At 28.6% G+C, this 25,915-nt stretch overlaps 1 protein-coding gene across 2 annotated transcripts; it reads left to right on the forward strand.

Moving 5' to 3' along the window:
• Window positions 1–419: 419 nt before the first annotated feature.
• LOC111031021 lies at window positions 420–25,798 on the forward strand. Of its 2 annotated transcripts, none has more exons than XM_022310800.1 (5): window positions 420–854; window positions 7,456–7,766; window positions 11,352–11,489; window positions 16,246–16,747; window positions 25,136–25,798. In XM_022310800.1, exons 2-5 carry the CDS (start codon window positions 7,466–7,468, stop codon window positions 25,365–25,367), a joined length of 1,173 nt encoding a protein of 390 aa, XP_022166492.1. In that variant the 5' UTR covers window positions 420–854; window positions 7,456–7,465; the 3' UTR covers window positions 25,368–25,798. The 2 variants fall into 2 exon arrangements, with proteins under 2 accessions (XP_022166492.1, XP_022166491.1); XM_022310799.1 differs by having other exon boundaries at window positions 421–842.
• Window positions 25,799–25,915: the final 117 nt, after the last annotated feature.

The following is a 25,915-nucleotide window of genomic DNA, read 5'->3' on the forward strand; positions in this document are numbered from 1 at the left end:
GGAAAATTACGACCGGGTACATATTATTCTAATGCGTACAAATTAACTGTAGGCAAAAATCACTGACGTACGAGTGCGAGCTTGTGTGTGTGTGTGTGTGTGTGTGTGTGTCCATTGATTGCCGGGACGCGTACATGTAGATACATGTATTATACCAGGTACGATATATTGTATTATACGATTCAACATATATTCGGCTCTCCCCCCGTGGTAGAAAGTGCGTCTGAGGCAATGTGTTTTATTATATTGTCGCCGCTACTTATACTATAACACGTGCACACACACACACACATCATCGGGTGTGGGGCAACAGCGCGGGGGCAAAGGCGTGTGGAATTTTAACAAGGAGGACGGCGGCTTGATTATTTCGTTTTGTTTTGTTTTCGAAAACCGCGGGGCGAGGCGGCTGATAAAAACAGCAGTGGACCGCACTCACAGCCGTTAGTGTGTTACCGCGAGCTTTACCGTCCGGTCACCACAGGACATACACATACCCATCATCAGAGTCAGGTCGTATCAGTAAATGGCTTCCGTCGCCGGCATCCGAGTCGTACAGCAACAGCATCCGCGTGAATTCGAACCACTACCACGATCATAGTTCGCCCCTGTGAGATATCGTAAACGCTCCACCGACCTTCTCGTCCGGGTTTCGTATTCTGACGGTATACAATTTTCCAGTTTTCGTTTTTTTTTATTTTGGAACCTTACATTTTAATCTCAAACACGGGACCGAAAAAAAACTGCACCGAGCATCGAGTGCAATAGCCGTGGCCAGTTGACTCCAATCGATCGACGAAATTTATCCTTTTCGAGGTGACTACTTTCAATAACATCGCAGTCAGGTAATTATAAAAGTACGCATTACTACGATTTAATGACTTTGGCTGAAGCGTATCTGGTATTGTGGTTAGATAAATTGATGCAATTAATTGCGTAGGTCCATGGCTAGTATTTCACGTACATTGTTAATTTCAGTTGGTCGAAAGAAATTTAAAAAAAAAATGCATTTTGTAACGATTCGAGTTTGTCGTACAACCACAGTAGGTAACCTGGCTTTACTACCTACAGCTAGTAAAAATCAATTGCTTTTACGTGGTAAACTCTGTTTAACGTTGATGAAAGTGTCATTAAACATTAACGTTTGGGCTTTTCACATTTGGTAGTAATATAGATAAACGTACATGGGTTCATTGTTTATGTTTACTGGAATATATTTATTCGCATACTAAACTAATGGTCTTGTGGTTTGGAATATCTTGCCCACGTTTGAGTTTGGGTTTTATAGTTTTAGCTAAGATAATGATTTAATTTCATATAATATTTACCAATGTTATTATCCTCGTTTGTTTTATAGAAAATTTAGTATCAAACCAATACGCAGAGTGATTCACCTTGAGTGCTCACTCTATTCTTATGAACAATTAATTTATACTAATTATAGTTGTAATTAGATATTTCAAATTAGAGTTTTTAAAAAATTACTTAAAACCATATTTACATATAATTAGATATTTTATACAGTTAAGATATTTTTTTTAAAACAATATCCACCCTCTTTCCTATAAATGTATAAGCAAATTATTATTTTTGAACATTTTGGTACATCTAAATCAAAATTTAGACTAATGACTTTTTAGTTATTGAACTTTATAGTACAAAATAAAAAATGTATATTAATAATAATCCTTATCAATTTCAATAGTTTTCAAATTACCATAGCCTTTTAACTTAATATTTTCATCGATTATCATTAATTTTTGATAGTACTTACATAAAGTTTTAAATTCCAAAAATTATTTGTATAAATATTGTTTTATATTCATCAACATTTAAAAAAAAATCATCAGCGAAGCAATTTATAGATGCAAAAAATGTATGTAAATTACAAATGTTTGTGTATAAAATATTTATTGATTACATTTTTAAATAAATAACAATAAAAAACCTAATTATTTAAAAAATAAAATACAACTTAAATCTTAGAAGTAATAATAAACCTAATGTAAATTTAACATTAAATCCGTTAATACAATTATATTTTAAATTATGAATGTTTAAAATGAACGTTTCTTCATCTACCCTTATTATTTTTTGTATATATATATAAGAAAAATGTCAAATTATATAAAAGCGAAAATTATGAATGACTTATAAGAAATAGTTTCAAAGTAATAATATTTAATCCCATTACAAGTCTTATTTAAAATATTTTAATTTAATTGAATTTAATACATATTGTATAATTCAAAATAAACACGATGCAAATAATTTTCAAAAAATGAAAAACGCGGAAAAAATAACTCAGATGACTTGTGTCTACCCTTAAAGTTAGGTATGTTATAATCTGTAACATAGAAGAGAATTTCACTAATGGTTGAGTTTTCTGTTTATTTTATAAACATCCATGCTTTGAATAGCACAAAGTTTTATTATTTCATAAAAATATATATTTGATTAAATCAAAAAAACCAATTAATAAGCGAAGGTTTTTCTTAATAATTTTTTTAATTGTTCCCATGCAACTAAAACTAAAAATACTTTTTAGCATTTTGATGCACTTGTATTTAAACACTTATTAAGTTATAATGAAGTTAAATATCAATGATTTATTTATGTGGTATTTATATTTATCTTATAACTATTTGAAAAAACAGTACAATATGTACATTAAAAAGTTTTTGCCAAGTTACTCAATTAATATTATATTTCAAGTAAAGTATTGTCTAATATCAATTTACCATGTATGAGTAAAAGTAGTAAAAATTATAATTTATTTGGAGGTGAAAATTTACTGTAAATTTAATTTTATTGTGCATAAATAATTGAAAAAGATATATAAAATGCATGTACACGATCACTTTTTTTATAATTGGGTCAGTATAATGGTCCCTAGTATATTAATAACAAATAAAACATTTTCTATAATTAAAATAATCATTTTTTTTCTGAAAGATTGTTATAAATTATAATATTATTTATTCAAGCAGAATAACGATCAATAATTTATCCCTCCTTTCGTAAGTCTGTAAGTTAAGCCATAAAGAGCGTTTTGTTCATCTTGACATTTATTCTGTTTATTTTATTTCCCATTTAAACATGGTTTTACTGCATAAATACGTCTACAACTAATGGAATTCTTCGAGTAAACAACTTAATTTTCACATTTACGCATATTTCTAAAAAAATAAATAGTATGGACAATTTTATAAAAAAAAAACCAATATATATATATATATAAAAATATATAATTATCAATATTTATTTGAAAAAATTATTTATTAATTTAAATGCATCAACTAGGCATATTTTTTAAATTTATTTTTTTGATACATTGAAAACAGAAGTTCATTATCTTAAGCAATCAAAAATTGTTGTAAAACGCAGTAGGTACGACATTTAAAGATAACTGATTCTTGATGTATTGAAGTAGTATAAAACATTAATATATTTTTTATATTATTATAATATAGTGAAAAGCTTCTTTTTTTCTGTTAAATATTTTTTTTAAGCTTTTTTAATTTATCGTTATACATTTCACATTATTTCAGAATGTATATGTTTTTCTTAGATGTTCAAATTGTATTGTGTTAAGCTGTATTTGTTTTACTAATATTATTTGTATTGAAATATAAGTAGTAAATATACATAAGGAGTGTGAAAGGGGGTGGGTGGGAGAAAAACCTACACATGTATGTGATGTGAGATCTTCGCAATTTGTGCACCCTCAAAAATATTTGTATGGGTATATAATACTAAAATATGCATTCGACCACAAACTAATATTACTTACGATGGAATTCACACTGTACATCAAAGTATATGTTTTGTATGAAATAAAAAGTTTATGCAATAAACAACTTTAACTCTACGATGCGTGAGCTAATATTAATATTTTATTAGTATATATTATAGTCTACAAAAAATATATTGTGTTCTACGTCCATTGATTCTGCCAGTTTTCGTTACAGCACAGTTACATTTTTTATTATACCTAATGATGTAGTTTTAGGCCGTCGCTTGCAACCTGTGTGATAATATCGAATTAACTTTGAAAACCTACCTAATTATTATGATTATTATTTTGAGTACGAAATTCGGAATGCGTTTTAATAAACAACTCATAACCGGCCACACGAGTGGTCCAAAATATGTTCTACCTATTTTTGAGTGTTGCGCTTAGATAATATTATTATTGTTTTTATTCAACGAACTCTATTCACAGCCATTTCGCGACCGCCAATTTATTATAACTGTTGACCACTTCACGTAATGTATAATACGTCAGTTACTCGGTTGTATGTGTGCAACTGTTTTGCGTTCGTGCACTATATACCATTGCCACAGTCTACTATAAATTATGGTTTAATACTACAACAGACTTGGTACTACTACTACTACTACTACTACTACTATTATTAATAATAATAAAATAATATTAATATTATAACAATATGTTCTAAAAGTGAGGATGTCGTCGACTGTCGAGTACGGAACACACTGCGGTGGCGAGCCCGAGACAATGCCGGAAACTTCTTCACTGGCGACGTTATTGTTCTATCCACTCGCACGTCCCAATATTTTAATAATAATATAATAAATTATCATATGCGCCGTCGCTCTGCCGCTGAGAGATTTTCGCCGGTCGAACGCTCGCCGTGTGTACAATATCGATGACAACAATGACAAATCAGCCTTTATTCATGTAGCGTCTTTCAATGGAGAAGAGACGCCCGGGCATTGACGATGCTCGGCAGATTTCAAATTTTTTTTTTGTTCTACCCATTCATGACGAACGATCCGTTTAGTGAAAACAACAGAAATCTTGGCCGAATGATGATGTGATCGGAACGTGCGCGCGTGTGTTCTACGTGCGTCCCGTGGATTCGGGTTTATTCATAATATGTACAGCCTTAAATAATTGAGTTCTTAACACACGGCGTGCGTTTAAATTGTGGGTGGGAGGGGTGGACGTATTTGCGATAACGGAAATAAACGAGTGTTGCAAATAATATAAATTATAATATGTCGATGACCATAAGAGGAAAATAGGTCTAGGTATATTTGAAAGTCCTCTTATTCGGCCAGGTCATTCGGGTGAATCCGCGTCGATGTTATAATAAATATTAGGCTGTAGTCCAAAGCCACTGTGACTTTGATCTCGTTTTTACTTTAAACTGTCTTCAACTAATATGGAGTCAACTATTTCAGGAGTTAGTTCTTTTATTCTATCAAATATCTTAATAATATTTAATATATTAAAATATACTATCACATTAAATAAACAATTGTGTATCAAAACATTTTTATTAATATTATTATTTAGGGTAAGCGTATCTGGCTGACAATTGCTTAAAATGTAATTGTATTTACTTTTTTTGATGCATATAATAACATTGGTGTTAAATAGGTACCTATATATATTATACAAGACATTACAATTCATTGTCTCATCTTGTTACATTGTCTGGTGGAGGAATTGGGAGGAGTATTCTTTTGTATAACACTTCAGTATCAAAACAATAATTTATGTCTCCGAAAAATGATTATAATTATTTTCTCTTAACATAATATGTAAGTATTTCTGAATTTCAGGAATAAAACAGCAAATAATTTGAAGGAAGCTTAAAACTAAATAATAAGTATAGAATATAGATATATGAACAAAAGTTATATTTAACTCATACAGCTAACACTTAAAGCAGTTTCAAATCGTGTGTATAGAGTAATGCAACCATTTGAATTTAAGTACAATTATATTTACAAGTATGATGAAATATTTGTAGTATTTGTGACTCAACTTAAGCAATGTAGTCATTGATGTGCTTGTAGAAATGTAAAACTGATGCGGTGCTTATAATAATAGTTCATCATCGTGATAATATTATAAAATATTAAAACCTACACACATTTTTCGGTCAGAGATTTTTGTCTGAAAAGCCAAAACAGACGTTTTAAGCGGATAGTATTTTGTTTATTTGTATTTTATTCCATACCATATAATAAATAGTTGCTCTACGAAAATGCGTATAATTTATTACCAACGGCGTATGTGCCTCTCGGCGATACGCTCGTAAAATGTTTGGCGTGCTTAATAATATGCTTTACCTTAATACTGTTGTAGTAGACGATAGGTAAAATGTGTTGATTGGGTCGATACGCGATGTAAATCGATTTAAAAAGTTCACACTTGCATCGGTGTTCTCTGTGGCGCAAGCTCGTCGGCCAATAGGCTTATAAAATTTTGCTACGTCATAATATAGCATCATACCCACGTTTATTGGAACACGTACGTTCGCCAAAACAACTGTCGTAACAAAGAACTCAACAATCTGTAATGACAGTTTTGAGTGAAATTTTGTCGAACCCCTCAAACGGGTACTCGGAACAATTAAAATGGAAACTATCCAACAATGTTTTACGGCAATAACAGCAATAATATTGGTATAATATACTTCACGGTGTAGTCGTTGTTAGCCCATAAATCGATTGAACCCAATTCAAATCAATGTCCACCTATAATTTACAATAATAATGGTTGAGTTTAAATTATTCTATTATGTAACGAATTATAAGACGTGCATACTTAATTGGTATCGATGTAAGACAGGCATGTACCGTTGCACATTATGCTTTACGAAAATGGTTGTGGCTTAAATATTTTTTAATTGTTTTTTACACTGTATCGCAGTAGGTATGTATAATGTATAATGTAAATACAATTATAATATACAAGTAGGTATATAACTGAGCAATTTACAAAATTCAAACTTTGAGTCAAATATAAAACCAAATGAAAACTCATATCATTTACTAGTTGAATGTACCTATCTGTTTTAGGATTAAAATGATTGTGTTATCTATACGACTACGTTATTAATTATTTACTTGATAAATTATTAACTTATCATCTTCGATGGTCCAAGTAAACGAACACGATCAAGTCGAAATGTTTATTTTTCAAATTGTATGCAATAAAAAAATAGAATACAATTTATTTTAATAGTTTGAATACATCGTACTAAGCAATTCAATTATACCGTTTCTTCGTTTCATATAGTATATACTCAACTCGTTATTTTTTTACCCTCGACGTGGAAATGGAAAATGGAAAATAATAAAAATTCAAGATTGTTTTATTTTTGGGGAAACGTGATCATTAAAATAATATATAAACAATAGTACAATTTCGAGAATATTATATTACTTTTGACGAAACAAAATAAATCTAAAATTAGAAATGTTATTATCATTATTATTAGAGTTATTATTATACTCGAAATATTGAAGTTTTATATTTACTATTATTCTCATTTAGGTTTTATATCTTATATTTGTATACTACATGGCAGATACCTAACATCTATAGGTATTAGAATTAAATGATAGCTTATTCAATAAATAACAATACTACCGTAATATAACATACATAGTTAACTTAAAAGTTTGAATTTGCAGGACTGTGTCGATGATGATCCAAGCGGCGACAGTGTTTGCGGCGTTATTGGCGGCCGCCAGTTGCCAGCAGCTTATGCAGCAGCAGTTCAGCGTAGTCGATCCGAACTCCGGTCAAACGGGATCTGTGGGTTTTATGCCGATGAAAGACGATCGTCGTGGGTCTGAGACGATTCCCGAACGTCGCACATCAGAACCGGCTCCCGAATCGTCGTCTCCGCAGAGCAGAGATTATTCGGGTGGCCCAGAATTTTACGGTTACAATAACTATCCAGCCAGTTACGGGCCACCAAGCTCCAGTTACGGATCGTCAGGTACGGCAAAAAAACGGCTGAACTTAAAACCCAAATGCGATAAATTGATGCATGCGTTAAAGCAGAATAAAAAATACTTCCGAGTCTATAACCAATAAGTCATAAATAACAAATAATAATAAATCGAAAAAATAAAATCATAGATGTAGTTTAGTAGTTTGTTAATTTCCTTAAAATAATATTTCATAAATATCAAAGACAAGAAGAAATTATTATTGGTATTTATATAAAATCACGTATTGGAATTCTATTTAAAACTTCAAAAGTAAATTGTAATGGCTAAAATTTTGAATCATCAATTTTCAGACTTGAAAAATATCCTAGAACACAATGTTAAGTTGTAGAGCAGTAAAACGCGAATAAATAGGTAGGTACACTATACATTATCTGATGTCCACTGCAGTAAACTCTCAGGCACCTGTCAGTTGTCAGTACAAGGGATTTTCTTTTGATATTCGAGTATAATAATAACAAACAATATAAAAATATATATCAGAAACGACCATTAATCGTGCTCATAAAATAATATAGGTGATTACATATAGTAATATAATATCACGTATATATATATATACATAGACCATACGCTGAAGTTATGAAAGCTTTTCTATTGTGTAATATTTCACTGAAATATTAATTATAAAATATAGTAATATCAATGTGTGTTAGCCTGTTATACATAATATATAATGTTATAGCTTAAAAGTTCAACGAATCTCTTTCCAACATATTTTCAAACAAAGAAAATCTAATCTTTATAATATTATTACACTGAGTGCATATGAATCCGTAACACATTATTTTAACTAAACTTTAAGAATTTCATTTTTTGATTGTCTTTAAACATGGAGATGATTTCAAAATAAAATACATAATATAAATTACCCATCTTCGATAAGTTACGCAGAAATGTTATGATTTCTCGATGAAGACGAATTATTGTGATAATCATGTGTCAATCACATACGAAAAACGAAGGTACTAAATATTAAATATGCATGAAAATATAATACTATCTTATGTGAATAAATTAAAATAAAGATATCATTTAAATGTGAAAATTATATTTACGATCACTTACCACAGTCATTATATTAAAGAGCACATACCGTAGTCATTGATAATACAATATATAGGTTAATACGAAGTCAAAAACATAACTGTAAACACACATTAAAAGACAAATATTTATGTATGAAAATAGAGTATAATACAGCAGTGAATATATTAACAAAAATAGGTACACAATTGAGTATGTCCTAGAAATATAAACTCTCCCCTAATGACGGTTGACAGTCTTTATGAAAGGTAATATTATATTGTTGCTATTATTATTAGTATTTTGTTTCTTCTTAAAGAATGTTGTGTTTCTGGGACGGACTAAGTACACAGAAATGTTGCAGAGGAGTAATTAGAGTGGTATTGTAAAACAAAATAGGATGCGTCATCGGAAAAAATAACAAAACCCACCTAGAACAAACGAGATAAACACAAATGATTTTGAGTGTATTGTCCACATTTATGTAAATACAACTTTTTTGTCGTAAATCAAAGACTTTCACTGGAATTGATAACAAAAAATATATAATTTAATTAATATATACGATCCATAGCAATTCACAGGAGGGAAAGTTGTAATTATTTGTTTTCGTATTGCTTAAAAATGTATTTTATTTCTCGGTTCAACTAACAATAGCTATTTAAAATCCAAACAAGCTTCTATTCAATCCGTCTGTTTGTACCTACGTGTAACCAAATAACAATGACTGAATGCCCTCGAAGAACAGCGTGCTATATACAGTGTATTAATCATTTGAAATACTACAGCTCTCAAAAAATCATTAAGTCCAAAAATTGGAAAACTGAGATTATAATTGAATCAATTTCTTTATAAAATCCGACATGTTTCAAAACCGTAGTAAGTGTGTCCATGCAATTTCAATAGATGAGACCACAGGGCTAATGGGCGCACTCTTCATATATTTTGTTCTCCACACCATAATTCTACTTTAAACATTTTCAAATGCAGTATATCGTTTCAGTTTCTAAACAGTAATCAATAATCATCCTAATGATACAACAACTTATGTGCAATAATTAAAATGAGAAAAATAAAATTTGTTTCAAATTACGGAGTTAGTTGACTAAAACCAATGACTAAAAATAATTTTTCCTTAAAACTATGACAAAATAATTTTATTTACAGAGACATAAATAAATCATTGTGATATAAAATATTTTCACTAAAAGTGTTTATTTGGAACTATGTATAAACAATTTCTATTTTTAAGAATAAATGTAAAAATATTACATATTAATAATTTCTGATAATGACTGAAAAATAACTTAATTTGGATAACTATCGTTTCTTATGTACAATTAAAGATTTCATGATTGATAGACGTACAAATAATCTGTGAGACTAATCTGTATCATCATCCGAATCATATAACTATGACAAATACTCGTGTCAATTTGTCCTAAATTAACTACCTCAATTAGGCTAAAAATGGATTTTTTCTCCATTTATTGTCCTATTTAAAAAAAGCTGGGGTTTTAATTTTTACAACTATTGTATAATTTCATTATATTTTTGGTAACTAGTAATTTGATATAAGAGTAATTATGCACATTCAAGAAAATATGATTTTTTATTCACCTGAAAAATGAATTGAACACTTGAATGGATAAATGGATTTAATCAAACAATTTTAGTTTTAAGTGTAATAATAATGAATATAATTATATTATTATGTTCGATGCATAGGCGACAGGCGGGGTTTTTTTAAGGTTTTAAAACTTGAATTTGGTGTGTGTTAACTTTATAGTTGACTTAACCCGGTCCACCCCCATTTTAGATTCTGATGGGATGTTTGTATTGATTTATTCAAAAATATTCGAGAAGACTTGATATTTTTAAGTATACACTTATATTTTACTATATGGGATGGAATTTTCAAAATATTTAAACCAACTTTGTGCTTTTTACCGTAGTAAAATAAATTACTATAATAGCAATGTATAGTTATTGATAATTTATAAGTAATAATATGGGCTGACTGACGATCTCTTTTTAGAATCCTCTTTCGTATGAAATGATTTATCATTGAATTCAAATTTAACACATCCATTATAGTGATCTATTCGATGATGATTTACTATCAACTCCTATAATACTGTACAAAAATATTATGATACATACCTACTTTCCTCTTTATTCTCATTAAAAAATGTATTTATTGAACCAAATTTTAGTAACAATACAAATATGAAATTCATAAGTAGAGACAGTAGAGCTTAAAACATTCATAGAATTTTACAAAATAATTCTTAATGCAAAGTACATAAGTTTTATTTTATTTATTATTTAATATAATTTGATATAAGGTAAGTACTTCGATAATATATTGTATAATATCTTAATTCAAGAAATCACAAAAATACTATTATTATCTATTTTATAATATTTCTAAATGCAATATCTCATAGGTACCTTTAGGCCATCAATATGATTTATTCTCAAAAATAAACTTTAAGTGTGAGACTATTAGTGTGAAATGTAACTACAACTTTAAAAAATTTCAGAAATAACTTTTGAACCATCTGCGCCAGCTGACAACCCGTCTTATTCCAGTCCCGGTGGTTACAGTCCATCATACTATCCTGGATATGGAGATGATACGAAAAAAAGGAAACCCAGTTATGCAACACCCTACTATCCACGTATGTAAATTAATTTAAGCAAATTCAAGTTAGGTATACATTGATAATATAATTGGTATATTAGTAATATAATATGTGTATACATATAACTGAGAAACCTTCTGTGAAAGTTCAATATACGAGTATATGATAAAAGACCTGTATGTAGATAATGAGGAATAAATAATAAACCATACATAATAATTTTGATTTTTATAATTCGTTTGAGCTTCAATCTAAAGTTAGATATAATAATGATTAGTGTATTAAATCTATCATTGGCTCATATTATTATACTCACAAATTAAATAACATTTATATATAAAGATGACGTTAAAGTCTTTAATGGATTACTCTTCAGGACCATAAATCATTGTCATTTGGGACGTCAAAAAAATTATGTGTGAGTACATATTATATTATATATAATACATAAATATTTATAACGTTATTATTATTATTTTTTTTTTTACATGAGACATTTTAGCATTAGACACAGTCTCTTTTTTATGAATGGTGTTGCTAGCAAATAATAATTTTTGTATAAAATGGCTCTGAAAATAATTTTGCTACATATTAGATAATTTTATAAAAATAAAAAGGACACTGTTCACAAATTTATCTTAAACTAGTAGGATAATAATTTATATTAAAAATATGTTAAATATAATACAATTGTATAGGTACACATTAAATTTTCGTCTATTATTTTGAAAACAAAATAACGATAAATAAAACGTTTGGTTGTTTAAGTATTTGTAACTTAACGTGTATTAGACAAGACGTTTTATTCTTAAAATAAATTTGAATTTAAAATAAATATCTTTAAAAAGCTTTCAAATAAAAAAATTAGTTGATGTAAGCACAAAGTTTTTTTATTGTCTTAGTTTTTTTTTTACAAAGCTATTTGTTATTCTTAATTAATGTGGTTGGGTGATTGGATTTATGTTAAGCAGAAAAAATAACATTTTTATGCATATCGTATTGTGTAAAAGCTCATAGTTGAATATAACTTTCATGAGTTTTGGCATGAGTTCCTTTTTATGAGCTGTTATTACAGTATAGTGAGTATAATGTATATGAAAATTATTCAAAACAAATTAATGATTAAATTATATTCAACTATGATGTTTATACGTAACAATATAAGGAAAATCTGAAACAGAATATTATAATATTATCAACTCACTTTAGAAATCAACTACTGAAAGCATATACCACGTAAAAGATATGGATGTAGTGTTTGTGTCTTATCTTTTGATGCTCCGATTGTTATAAATGTCTATACAGACGTGATCTCAACAAAGTGATCAAACATTTATATAGTATTCACAGGCTTAAATGCTTAATACATTATGATATTATGATAATTAATAAAATATATACATCATACTGAGTTTATTAGAGAGTGTATAATATAACATTATTACAATACAGACTATAATACAAGTATATAACCAATTGACGGTATTTATATGGCTTGTTTTTTACTCGCAGTAAAACATACATTACTAAGTATCACTGCACTTCACTTTAATAGTCTATAATGTTTATGTATTCATTTGACATTTCATGAAGCGCCGTTGATTGCATTATTGGTTCTCCACGAGCATTTATCGTGTTAGGAAACTGAAAAAATAAAAATATAAAAAACCGTGAGAGAGAAAATATGTGAAGTTCGTTTTACGTAGGAGTGTGGATGAAAAATACAATATTACACGCGTTAAACGCTTATTATTGAATAAACGTGCGCGCCGAACACCTGCGCAACCGATATAGGTAGTTACCATCAATTCGCAACGAATTTTCGGGCTAAAGGTGCGTGAAAAATTATATTTTTTTACGGCTGCATCGGTGTAGACGCATATAAATGGTGTACACATATAACTGCACTACGTATTATAATATTTTTATATTAAACCTGATTGAAAGTTCACGGTCGACTGATCGATTCCGACGTTCACGATGATTTACCGTGACTTATAGCGTGGGTGTGTGCGTGTCAATCGTGCGGCAAGGGTCGGATCGGAGGGTAGTACTCGTATTAATATTATATTAGTAGTACAATATTATGCGTGTATCGCCGTCATCGTAGGAAAGAGAAATCAGTGGTCCCCGCGCACCGCGAACCGTGCACCATCAATTTAATTAACTCCCATTGTATAATAATATGTCTGTAACGCCTATAGTTTGGCCGGTCCAATTATAACGTACCCTCGCGGGATCGAAATAACAATGTAAATATATTATTATTATTATTACATATAGTCACCTACATATTTGATACATATATATATATATCTCCATTTTCGATAAAAACGAAAATGAAAAACAAAAGCAATAGTAATAATTTGATTATCCGTTAGTGGCAAGGATAGGCTTAGCATCACACGCACACACTCGGGCCATGGGTACAATATACGTTCGTATACTCGGTCGTCTAATTTATGATGATGATAATAATAATATTAATATTAGTACAATGCACGTGCGCCAGTTATGATTTATATTATTATCTTAATACAACATTGGACGGACAGGCGGGAGAAATTTTATTCAGACGCTTACAATAATGAAATTGATTAAACATTGTTTAACGGCAAACCGGAACACCGACAGACGCGCCGTGGCTGTCGCCGCTTGATATAATAATATATCGTTTAAGACAATAATACAATTTTATAATATGATATTTTATTGTACGCTTTTATCGCACGTTCATATTATATTCGACGTCATATTTTGACGATATTAGTATTACTATATCCTGCGCATAAGGTGCAGGTGAAGGCGCGTGAACGTTATCAGTTTATATTAAGACACGTGCAAGCCAATGGGCTTTATTTTTGATCATGAATATTTTTTCAAACCAAAGACAAAGGACTGACGACAGTGAACGATTTTATATTATAATATAACAACATTATACAACGACCACGGAACGCCCGAATAATAATAGTTTTGTAAAGTCACTGCCTGAATAATTCAGGGGCGTAATCGCACCTGGCGATTAATTTCGTGGGCAAAAGTTCTGGTTCTTTCACTGACATTTCACTATTTAAACGTTGGCTACGTGGCAGATATTCACTTCAAGCCACCTCGGTATCTATTGTCCTATTATCCTATAACGCGTATACGCCACACTGGAATATAATAATACGATATAAATGTATTGCCTACTCCGGCCTCGTGGGCCTTGAAAGTTTCGAACTTATTTAAATGAATTCATCGTCAACTCTATAATTACAGTACATATTACGTATATAGGTGAGTTTATTAGGTTCCTCGTTTAGCTTATTTCACCGGCTCAATTCAAGATTATCGTCCATTTGCTCGCGTCCCAAAATTTCCCTGTAACTAATCCGACTTTGTATATTACTTGTAATTGAATTAAGTTTCACTTGGTTTCACCGTCCTACGCATTTACCAGTAGCTCAAAGCTGGTGCATCATAAATTAAAATAATTACAGTATCATAATATACAACTACATACTCAAAGCAAAATTATACGAATCGTCTAAACATAGGTAACCACAACTAATAAAATTGTACTTGTATTATTAGAGTAAATTATTAAATTCGATCGAAAAATCTACGTCAGGTTAGGTTACTAAACACTTTGTTATGAAATTCATTGAAATATAAGATCTATAAAAGTTTTTTTATTTCTAAAAATTTAAATATAAATAAAGTTGAATGTTTATTTTAAATTAAAATCGTGATTCGATCAAATCATACCTAGTTGCTAGTTTGTTTACCTATACATAAAAAAAACTGACTTAAAAAAATCTTATATCAACGTCGATTCTTTGTATCATGATTAAATTCACTGTTTAAAACGTATTTTTTTAAACTAAAAATAATATTATGTATAAGTAAGTACATAGTCATTTGGAATGCTCTGTAAATAAGCTAAGAACGTAGTTTCCATTTTGTAACAATACAAACTAAAGACATTCTGGCTATAATTTATTCAGTCTCAGTTATAAAATATAGTTTCAATTTACTTTAAAAAAAAATGCAATTCAATTGGTAATTTAATTTTTTAATTACTCAGTGTAGTTACAGTTCTGTGATTCAAAAGTTCTGTGTGAGATTAAATTAGTAAAAGTCTCCTTATTACCTAAAACCTTCTCGTGATACATTCAAAACTAATTTTTACTTATTAAATTAATAGTAACTCATCATGCCTTAAGATCAAAGTCCACTTAGTTAACTTATAAAAATAAAGTCGATGGTCTAAGTTTTATAGGCACATAATGTATTATGAAGATGTAGTTTAAACTACCTTATTCCAGTTTTAAGATAAGTTTTTAATGATGAAATACAGTATTGCGATGTTTTTTACATAATGTTTTCAATTCAACCTTCTATAATTATTTAATAAGATAAATGTATTAAAAAATTAAAAAATTATGTAGATAGGTACTTACATAAAAATCATCTATTAATAGAATCCAAAACATCACAATTTAATAGATGACGGCGAGATGGTCCAGGGTGTAAGTTTTAGAACTCTTTTAATGATTTCACTTTATAATTAATAAATTCCTACGCAACTTTCAATTTGTTATTAATAAATTATAAGATAAATAATTCTATCAAATTTGTTTGTGTTAATTTGCATCATTATTTATCTATACTGGTGCACAAAAATAGTATCGATGAGCTGCATATTATACATAATTTACCACAATAAAATCTCAAAAACAATATATATATATATATTTATAGTGGAAATAATTACAACAATGACCGTTTACGTTAACCATTGCAGCCACGTCGGTTTCTTGCCCATCACCATTCACCAACAACATACTGTCTGACCTGCTGAAGACAGGAAGCACCGCAAAGTTCGGTCTGGTCAAGTCCGTTGTGGCGGCTATAGCAACGCTGTTCCTGGCCAAGATACCCATACTGTTGGCCGTTAAGGCGCTCATGCTCAAGCTGTTCGTCGTGCCGCTGGCCGTGGTCGTCCTGTCGCTGCCAGTGCTCATTCCGGCCGCCCTCCTGTTGCAGCCGCTATGGAAGCGGTGGAAGGAGTTTGTTGGCCTTGACTCGTCATCAAAACAGCCGCAAATGGTGATGATGATGCCAGCCACGGATTCCACAAAACCCGCCAACGACACATCCGCGACGCCCGCTGCAACCAGGGCGCTGGAGAACAACCTGGAGAGTGTGCTCAGCAACCTGCTCGAGTCTGAGAGGTGCATGGAAAGGCTGGCTTGTCAGCTAGGAGTTAGAGACGCCAGATCCGAGTATAAACAACAGGTGTCCTGGTAAGTTAGACAATTATAATGTGTGTGTGTAATGCGTATGTATATATATTTTAAAGTTATCATAACCTGTAATCCGATTCCTAGTCTGCTCAATATCATAATACCGTACAGGCCAATTACCGGGGTTTGGATTCTTGGTATATTTATAGATTTGGGTTTGTAAAAACCCTAAGTGTTGGTTACAGTGCGATTTTGGTCTATATCAGTAATAACCATTAACGAGCCCCTGCATAAATTTTCAACACACAAAAAAAATATTTTAAATATTACTATAAAATAAATATAGAAATACTATGATATTTAAAAAAATCAAAACTAAGTAATCAGACAAAATACTATTTAAATATATATATTTTAATTGGTAATCAGTTACTTAGAAAGGACTGTCTAAGTTGTTAACTAAGATTAACAATAAATCCATAACAGTAAATTACTGGAGTATAAAAATAATCTCAGGTTAGGTTAGGTTAAAAGTCAAAACCTAAAAGACATTTATTTACATTATTCTAATAATATTTCAACTAAAGTTATTTATATTTTAATACTTATAATACGGTAAGATTAAAATATGTATTTACTATTCCGAGATTCTTATCAGGGTGTGTAATTATTTTAAATAGCCCACGACAACAACACTAAAACCAATGGACTGTAGTTTATGTTTTAGGACCTTAATTACATTATGCTTCATACTATAGACTATAGAAGTAGATTGTACATAATATGTTTTGACCTTAATTACATGTTGTTTAGCTGTTTTTTTGTATATACGGTACATGGTAAAATATAATATTTAATTGTTAAATTGTAAAACGTACTCCGTTTGAATACGAAACAGGCAACACAAATTACCCACTTCTCTAGTGATACTTTTTTCTCGTTTCCACTTTCTAAATTTTTGTATTTACGTTTAGAATTTTCAACTCAAAATAATATTCAATTTCAACACGATGTTTGATTATATTTAATGCAAATACTGTTGCAAAATAATATAAAAAAAGATTTATTTCAACAAAACCATAGTATTACAAATGTATAAAGTAATGTTTAAATATTTATTACAGTTTCTTTTTGATGTTTCAGAAATTATTTTAAATTATAAAAATGAAAAGGTGATTTGAATGTCAAAAAAAAAAAATAATATTATGATAAATAAAATATTATTTTAATAAACAGGCAAACTATAATGCACAGACACTTAATCGTCTAAATATGTCATTGTCACAGCTACTGCCTTCCCCCGATGGCTGAAATGTAATAGAGTTGATGAAGGCTTATAAGTCACTGAGTGGTTTAATTTAAACATGTGATGTACTAAACACATAAACACATATCATTGAAATTAATTATGCGAACCTAAATTATATTAAATGTAATAATAATTTAGTATTAAGTTCTTCAATATTTGTTCGATTTTTTTAATACTATTTTTCAATACGAACAAGAAATTCATTTTATATACGGTAGTACAGCAACTAAATAAATAAATTCATAGAGTTGTCATTTAAAATAGCTGTAGCAATATTTCAATCAATAAATTCAATATTATGTCAACTATTATCTATTGTAATTTACTTTGTAGTAATCAACTTAAAAATGTTGCAATTAACAATTAATTTAAAGAGGTCTATGAATAATAATATTATTTTATAAGTAGATTATAGTATTATACACTGATATTAATTGTGTTCGTAATCATGGTTGATGCAATTATACTTAAAATGTATACGATACGATAATTATAAGGATGGGTTATTAATATAATATTTAATTTAATTGGATTTGTAACAATTGAGTCATTATTTGCTATACTACTAATATATTAGCATCCTCCATAGGTCTAATTGTTTGGGAATAACTTATCTATTTAAATTTTTTTAATAAACAAAAAAAAATATCGAGCACACGGCGATTTATATATGCAATTTAGCTACACTACTGTCGTTTCTCCATTTGTTGGTACCACATACAAAATAACTTTTAGCCGTTTTCAAAGTCGATCTTAATAATCAGGACCATACTTGATAAATCGATGTAACTAAATTAGGTACATCTGAACTTATCGATAATTTATGAACTTGAAAATCCAAAATCAGTACTTATCTGTAGGCATAATTTTGTATAAAAAACAGCACACAGTGTCTTGCATCTTACCTCTGTCATAGGACAACCTCTGGTGTGGTGAAGTGTACACCGAGTGGTCGGTTTCACCCTCCATGGATATATTGGTTTTTGTTAACTTCGTTTCGGGTATAGGTACCATCGATTTGAAATAAATGGAAATATATGAATATTATAAAACTGAATATTTAACACATCATATTATACACACTTAAAATATTTAACTATATTGTTATATTTAAGTTGAATGTGATACCAAAATAATCATTCAAATTCAAATTGTATATTTATATTATTTCATAATATATGTATAATGGTAATACTTTAAAGTTTGTTTTATGTTAAAATAATGTGTAGGTATGTTATGACGTGGTTGTAAAGGTTTTTGAATGAAAGAATGGCTTAATACGTTTTGATGATTTTATAATAATGATAATAATATTGCATTTGAAAAAGAAACACTTTTAGTAGTAATTATTTAGAAATATAGGTATTAGTACACAACTATGCACACAAAACTGACTAAATATGTTATTAGTTTTGTTTTTAAACGTACTTCGTATTTCCTCGGAAAAAATAAAGATAATATGTAGGTACTAAAACAATTTTAATGAAACTTTCACTCTAGCGTCTAGACTAGGTAAAATTGTTAAATTTAATCATTAAATAAAGTATTATGAACTACTTTTCGTTTGAATTTTGTGATTTATAGCCGTGTATAATTCATGACTTTTTACTTTTTTTATTTTACTATATATTGAAAACAACGGTATATTATTATATAGGTACATTATATTATATTACTACGAGACGTATACGTATGTCTTATTTCATTACTTTATTTTTTTTTTATAAACAATATCAATCACTATTAGCACATTATAGACAAATATATTTTATTCCTGTATACATCTGTATATACAACTGAACCATTTCTAATTCGAAATAGTGGTGACGATAACGGCTGCATAGGAAATACTACCATTCTGATAATTAAATTCTACTGTCGATAACAAATCGTCTTTTATAATCGGAGGAAGAACCTCCCGACGAGTGCCACACAGCACGTTTTGCTGTCGAATTTTCACTTTTATAGTTATCCTATAACACGTCACTGTTTGGATTCGTTGGTGGCATTTTTACATTGTATTATTTTTTTTTCTAAGGAAGGTGTTGATGATTTTACTTTTATATTTAAAATCTTGACATTCAAATATAAGACCGATATTGAACGGCAACATTAAAATATGCACATGCATTAAAAAATTCCTCAATAATTTTACCATATCGGACACAGAAAAAAACATTTAATATACATAGGCGACGAGGTATGATCCTGTGCACATTTAAATCATTTGAAGCATTATTTCAAATAGGCACCGAGAATAATAATATTAAACATTCAACATTAATAATCATAGCACAAATTTATCACAATTGAACTACATTCATTTTCTAATCTTAAAAAATTCAAAGAAAAAATTCATTCGTTAGAAACCACTAAGTGACTCCACACATCATTCATAATTTATTATGATAGTGAAAATTATAAACAAGAGAGTTAGTTTGATTTTCATGAAATTACGTTAAAGTTTAATATTATAGATTACTCCTGTTTGACAATAATGACATCAATTATTTATAAAACATTATTTAGATTTAACTTTATATTTTAAATTTAAGCTATTAAAAAAAGTCCAATAGAAAATGTTTAAGTTATTCAAACTTCAATCTCCAACTTAAATAAATAACCGTTGTATAAAATAAGACACTTTCAGTGACGTAGAATAATGAAACAACATGTCAAGACGAAAATTTCAAGTGTATAATGTTTATAATAATATGTGTATAAGTCTTTGGTTCGATGTTTTTCATACAATAATTAAAATATATTATGGAGCTACGTCAAAATCTCTTGATCAGAATTAATTACATATGCAACCGCCAAAAAAGGCAGAATAATATTTGTCTTATAACATGTAAAATTGATTCTGAATAATATCTGCTAGTGACTATGTATTTATCTTATTTTTTCCTGAACAATAATATAGTAAACTATTTAATTTGCTAATAGGTGTGTTAACAACATAATCTTTAAAATACATTTCATGAAAGTATCTATTGCTATTTGCTTGTGTCCTTACTTATATTAATGTAGTTGTTAAAAGAGTTAATATTTGTATGGCATTATACATTACCGACACGTCTTCTATACATATGATCTATTATGTAGGTTATATTTTAATTACAAACCTATTATGTATGAGCATATTAGTCACTATATAACAAAATTAATTAAATGATAAAGAAAAATCAAATATGATAATATATTAACTTGACACATTTTCTTAAATATAAATAGGAAGAAGTTAATTAGGCTTAGGGTGAAGATAATTCAATCATAATGGACTTGTAAAAGAGAAATACTGAACATTTTTGTAATTTTAAAAGTGAATTTAAGGACATAATATATTGGGTACTTGATTGAAAGAGAAAAGTTATTATTTAATTATTTGTAAGCATGCTGAGTTGACAATATCCGAATGAATAGTAGATGCTTTTAAGGTATATATATATAATGGATATACAAAAGTGATTCAAACAAAGGATCTAACGTGGTGAATTATGGCTAATCTAGTAAATCTGCATGACAAGTGACGAGTTATTCTTGTGCATTTCTATGATCAATAACATGAGTGAAAGTCCGCAAAATGGTTACAAATTTCTTTTTAAAATTTAAAAAGTTTCTTCAAAATACCGTTCGAATGTATTAACTGTAATAACAGCAACTGTTATAATTTGTTTTGTTTTCAAACTAAATAATTTCTAAAAATTGTTTAACGATATATGATCGTTGATTAATCTACCTTATATAGTATTAAATGTTTATTATTGGAAATTAATTGGCATTAAATTTGAAGTCCTTAAATTGCTTCAATTTGCTTACCAAATGTCGAATAAACTAGTTTTGTATTATGTTTATACTTTCGTTGAACGATAAAAAAACATGCTCAAAAATTATTTTTTTTATAACTTAAACAAAGCGAACTAGATATTGAATACTATATAAATCAATATATTTCAAGAAATCGAATCTAAATATTTTGTAGGTACGCTATACAATTATAATGTTTTAAAGAACTCAAATTGTTGAAGAGGACATCGCACTGGTATGTGTTGTTTTCGCCTAACAATCGTACGACAAATCAAATTTTCGTTGACTAGTGTCAATAGTGTGCTGTTAGTTTTGATATTAGAGCAAATTGACAATTATAAAATTTAAAGACAATCTAGTATTTTATTGATATTATTATTTTAAAGTAAGTTGTGATCTTTCTGGAACTGTAATGTAGACGCGACACTACCACTTAGTAACTTAATTTGTACTATCACTTTGGGCTTTGACTGGTAGTTGATGTTTAATTTAGTCAAAACTCTCATACCTTATATATTTTATCGATCACCACACATAATATTGTATAAATTAATATTGCTTAATAGTGCTTTGGTAGAAAAAATAATTTTATTAACAAACCTCCATTGACTATATTGTGAATATAGTTATTAGATATAGATATTTATTTAATCGTGAAATGTGTCTAACAAGACGAATACTCGCACCATTCAATTACTACAATAGTTCCAGCTAATTGGATTTTCTAGTTATCTGAAAGCCTTTAATAGAAAAATGCAATGGAGCAGAACCCTTTAAATAGTTTAATTCTATAGTTGAAATACAATGGGGTTTTCTAGTCTGGCTTCGCTGTCTCGATGCAGACGAATCTTTTATATTTTGATATAAATGTTTTGACCTTCAATGTTTTCAATGTAAGTGTGTAACTGTAGACACACGTACAATAATGGCTTTTTAACAAAAATAAAAACTAAATTATGAATTAATAATATTTTGGTTGAAATTATTTTATACAACTTAATTTAATCAAAACTCCTGATTAAGTTGATTAAAATTAAATAAGTCGGGAGAAAAGTAAATTATTAGTGATAATAATAATATTAAAAACTATTGCATTACGCATAGCTTAATATCTATTGTTATGTTGTATTGAATGTGTTTGTTCTGTAATAAAAAAATTATAATAATATAATATACATTGTAAGTAATTAAAAAATTAATACGTTAAAAATGTCAGCATAATTAAAATTAAAAGAAAAATATAATGAACAACTTATTGAATTAAAATGAGAAAAAATATAAATGTGGTGATATTACATATTGATAGACTGATGAGTGACACATAAAAGTCAAAATAGCGGGGAAGACAAGAATGTGGAATATTGAATTGGTCACATATAGATTTAAACGATAGTAATATATTATTTACTTTAAATTATAAAATCTAGTAACTACACAAGCTCTTTTTTTAAAGTTCTGTATTTGAGTACCTTTGAATTGCGAAGTTGGGTGTTTCCTAAGCATTGTTCGTATACATTTATTATTATTATAATGAAACTATAGACGATTTCAATACTTTACCGACGTGAAGTATATATTTGTTTTGATATGATTATTGTAAAAGCTTTCTTTGTATAAACATAATTTCAAACCATTATACATTGCTAGTAGGTACATATAAATATAATATACCTCTAAATATAGTCAATATTATAATAATTAAATTGCATCGTAACCAAAACTAATAGATTTTTAGATTAAAATTGAATTATAATTAAAATACCTATTTGGATTATGTAGTGACTTCCAACATAGTAAAATAAATTTGAATTTTAAATTAGATGTCGAATACGGAGAATATTGAATCATTCAATCTAAATATTGATGGTTTTTTTAGGTAAAATAGTTATAATATACATTATGATAGTATGACTAAAATACTGTTACAATTTAAATGTTGAAGAAAGTAAATAAAATTAAAAAACTATGGTTCTCCTAATATATGTCTAGAGTTTATATAATAGTTTATTAAATATATTTTCACTTTTTAATAGTATATTCGAAATAAAAATTGAATTGTTTTTAAAGTCATACAAATTCAACGATTCAAAATATTTTATAAAATACACGAAAGTAATCAAAATTAAAATCTTAGTATGTATTTGTAAGAATATAAAAAATATAGGAACATATTATTATAGTTTGAAAATAAAATTGATATTCTTGATTGACAACAAATTTGATTACATGGTAATGGCTCAAAAGTTGTAAAATAATTCAAATTGTAACAGTTTTATAAGTAAGTTTAATGAAAAACAAAATGTACATTATGGATTGTTGAACAAAATTAGTTTTTCTTTATATCCACACAGCTGTTAACTTTATTATATTCATCAAATAAAGTTTTTTGTTTGAACGTTTTCCTGGGAAAAAAATTAGAGTTTGTAATATTTGAGTAGAAAGTTCAAATAATCTTAATACAAACTTTATTTACATAAATTAATGTTTTCAAAATTACTAACAAATTATATTTGGATGTATGTATCTTGGGAGGGTTTTTTTTATTTTTCTCACGAATAATGTAATATTGACAAGATAAAGACTGCAATACGAAACAGCGAAGAATAATATAACATAACAACGGAATAGAGGATAAAATATGGAACTAGATATAAAATCTAAAAATATATAATAATAGAATAAACAAAACTCAACGGTTTAAATTTGCGCAATAAAAGACGTTGCGTTTTGAAACAAAACACTAATAAATTAATCTAAAGATAAAATTGAACAACAATGGTTAAAAATATATTATAACCACTTAATGTGTTATCATCTGTACCGTCAGCGTTGTTAGTTGCTGTAAACAGTAAGTTAAAATAGTAATGCAGCCCTACCTATGATTTAAACAAATTTAAATAACTCAAACAATTTATTTTTTAATTAACAACTCTGGATCGTCAAATGAAAGTTTCCAATTATTTTTCTAACCCTCATAAGATAGTGAATTTTTGTTTATAAATTATAATAATATGGTTGTTGTCGGAGTTGTTGTTAAATACAAGTGTAATTAACGGTGATTAACATAATATTACGTAAATATGTGAATCAAAAGTTAGAAGTCAGAAAATAAAACATTTAAATAATCTATATAGGGGTGATACTAATATTATTGTTTTATAAAGGGCGGAACACAACTTTGAGCTGGGATAAGTTGAGTTTATATACAAGTAAAAAAAATAAAACCTCGATGACATATTTTTTTTTTAATAATATCTCACTTATACCTATGTGGGTGTGGCATGTGTGAGAATAACGCTTATTAATACACGGTTTTGTCTTGTTTTCCACAGGGTGTTGAAGTTCTTGCAGACTCTCCGTGTGGTCCAGAACAACGAACCGATCAGAGACAAGCTAAAGCAATACCGTGAGGCTTACAATTATGGTACCGAGACGGGACTGGGTACGGGCGAAGACGAAAACCTGGTGAACTCCGTCTGTTCTGAGGTGCGGTATCCCTGTCGAAGTACTCAAAAATCATTGCAGAGAAGCACGAGGGCGCTAGTGGACTTTGCCGGATTCTGATGGTGACATCAGACCAGTCTCACTTCTGATATTGTTGTACATAATGATATTACAATGAATTATTATTTATCAAAACAACCGTGATAGATCTACTCGATGAGAACCACGTGCACGGAAATATCATTCATTCATGTCCGAAGACAAACAAGAGTCACAACATTTATAGTGACCTCTCAAGACGACTTTCAAATCATATTGTTTTTACGATAAAAACGATATAATTTGTTCTTTCTGTTGTTTTTTCTAATTTATTTTATATCCATTAAATTTAGAATTAATTAGCGCGTTATCGCTTAGGTGTCATAAAAGTATAATATAATATATTGATTGAATAATGCTATACATATTTAACCATAAAGTTTGATAAGTTGTGTTAAAATTTGCAATCTGAAATTATGTTTAATGCTTTAATATAGGACGTATATCTACTATATATTATTATTTATTATTATTATTATTATTATAAAAGAAAAATATTTTAAATTACATGAATATTATTTTTTGTTAGTAATTATATATTTTATTTTAAGTACATATTGTCCTTACCA

Source organism: Myzus persicae, unplaced genomic scaffold (genome assembly GCF_001856785.1).
Source record: "Myzus persicae strain clone G006 unplaced genomic scaffold, MPER_G0061.0, whole genome shotgun sequence".
In the NCBI taxonomy this organism is placed as follows: domain Eukaryota; kingdom Metazoa; phylum Arthropoda; class Insecta; order Hemiptera; family Aphididae; genus Myzus; species Myzus persicae.

Coding starts and splice junctions, on each gene's coding strand:
- LOC111031021 (XM_022310800.1), top strand. CDS start 7,466: ATGATGATCCAAGCGGCGACAGTGTTTGCGGCGTTATTGGCGGCCGCC. Junction 7,767..11,351: donor CTCCAGTTACGGATCGTCAG/GTACGGCAAAAA, acceptor AAAAAATTTCAG/AAATAACTTTTGAACCATCT. Junction 11,490..16,245: donor TGCAACACCCTACTATCCAC/GTATGTAAATTA, acceptor TAACCATTGCAG/CCACGTCGGTTTCTTGCCCA.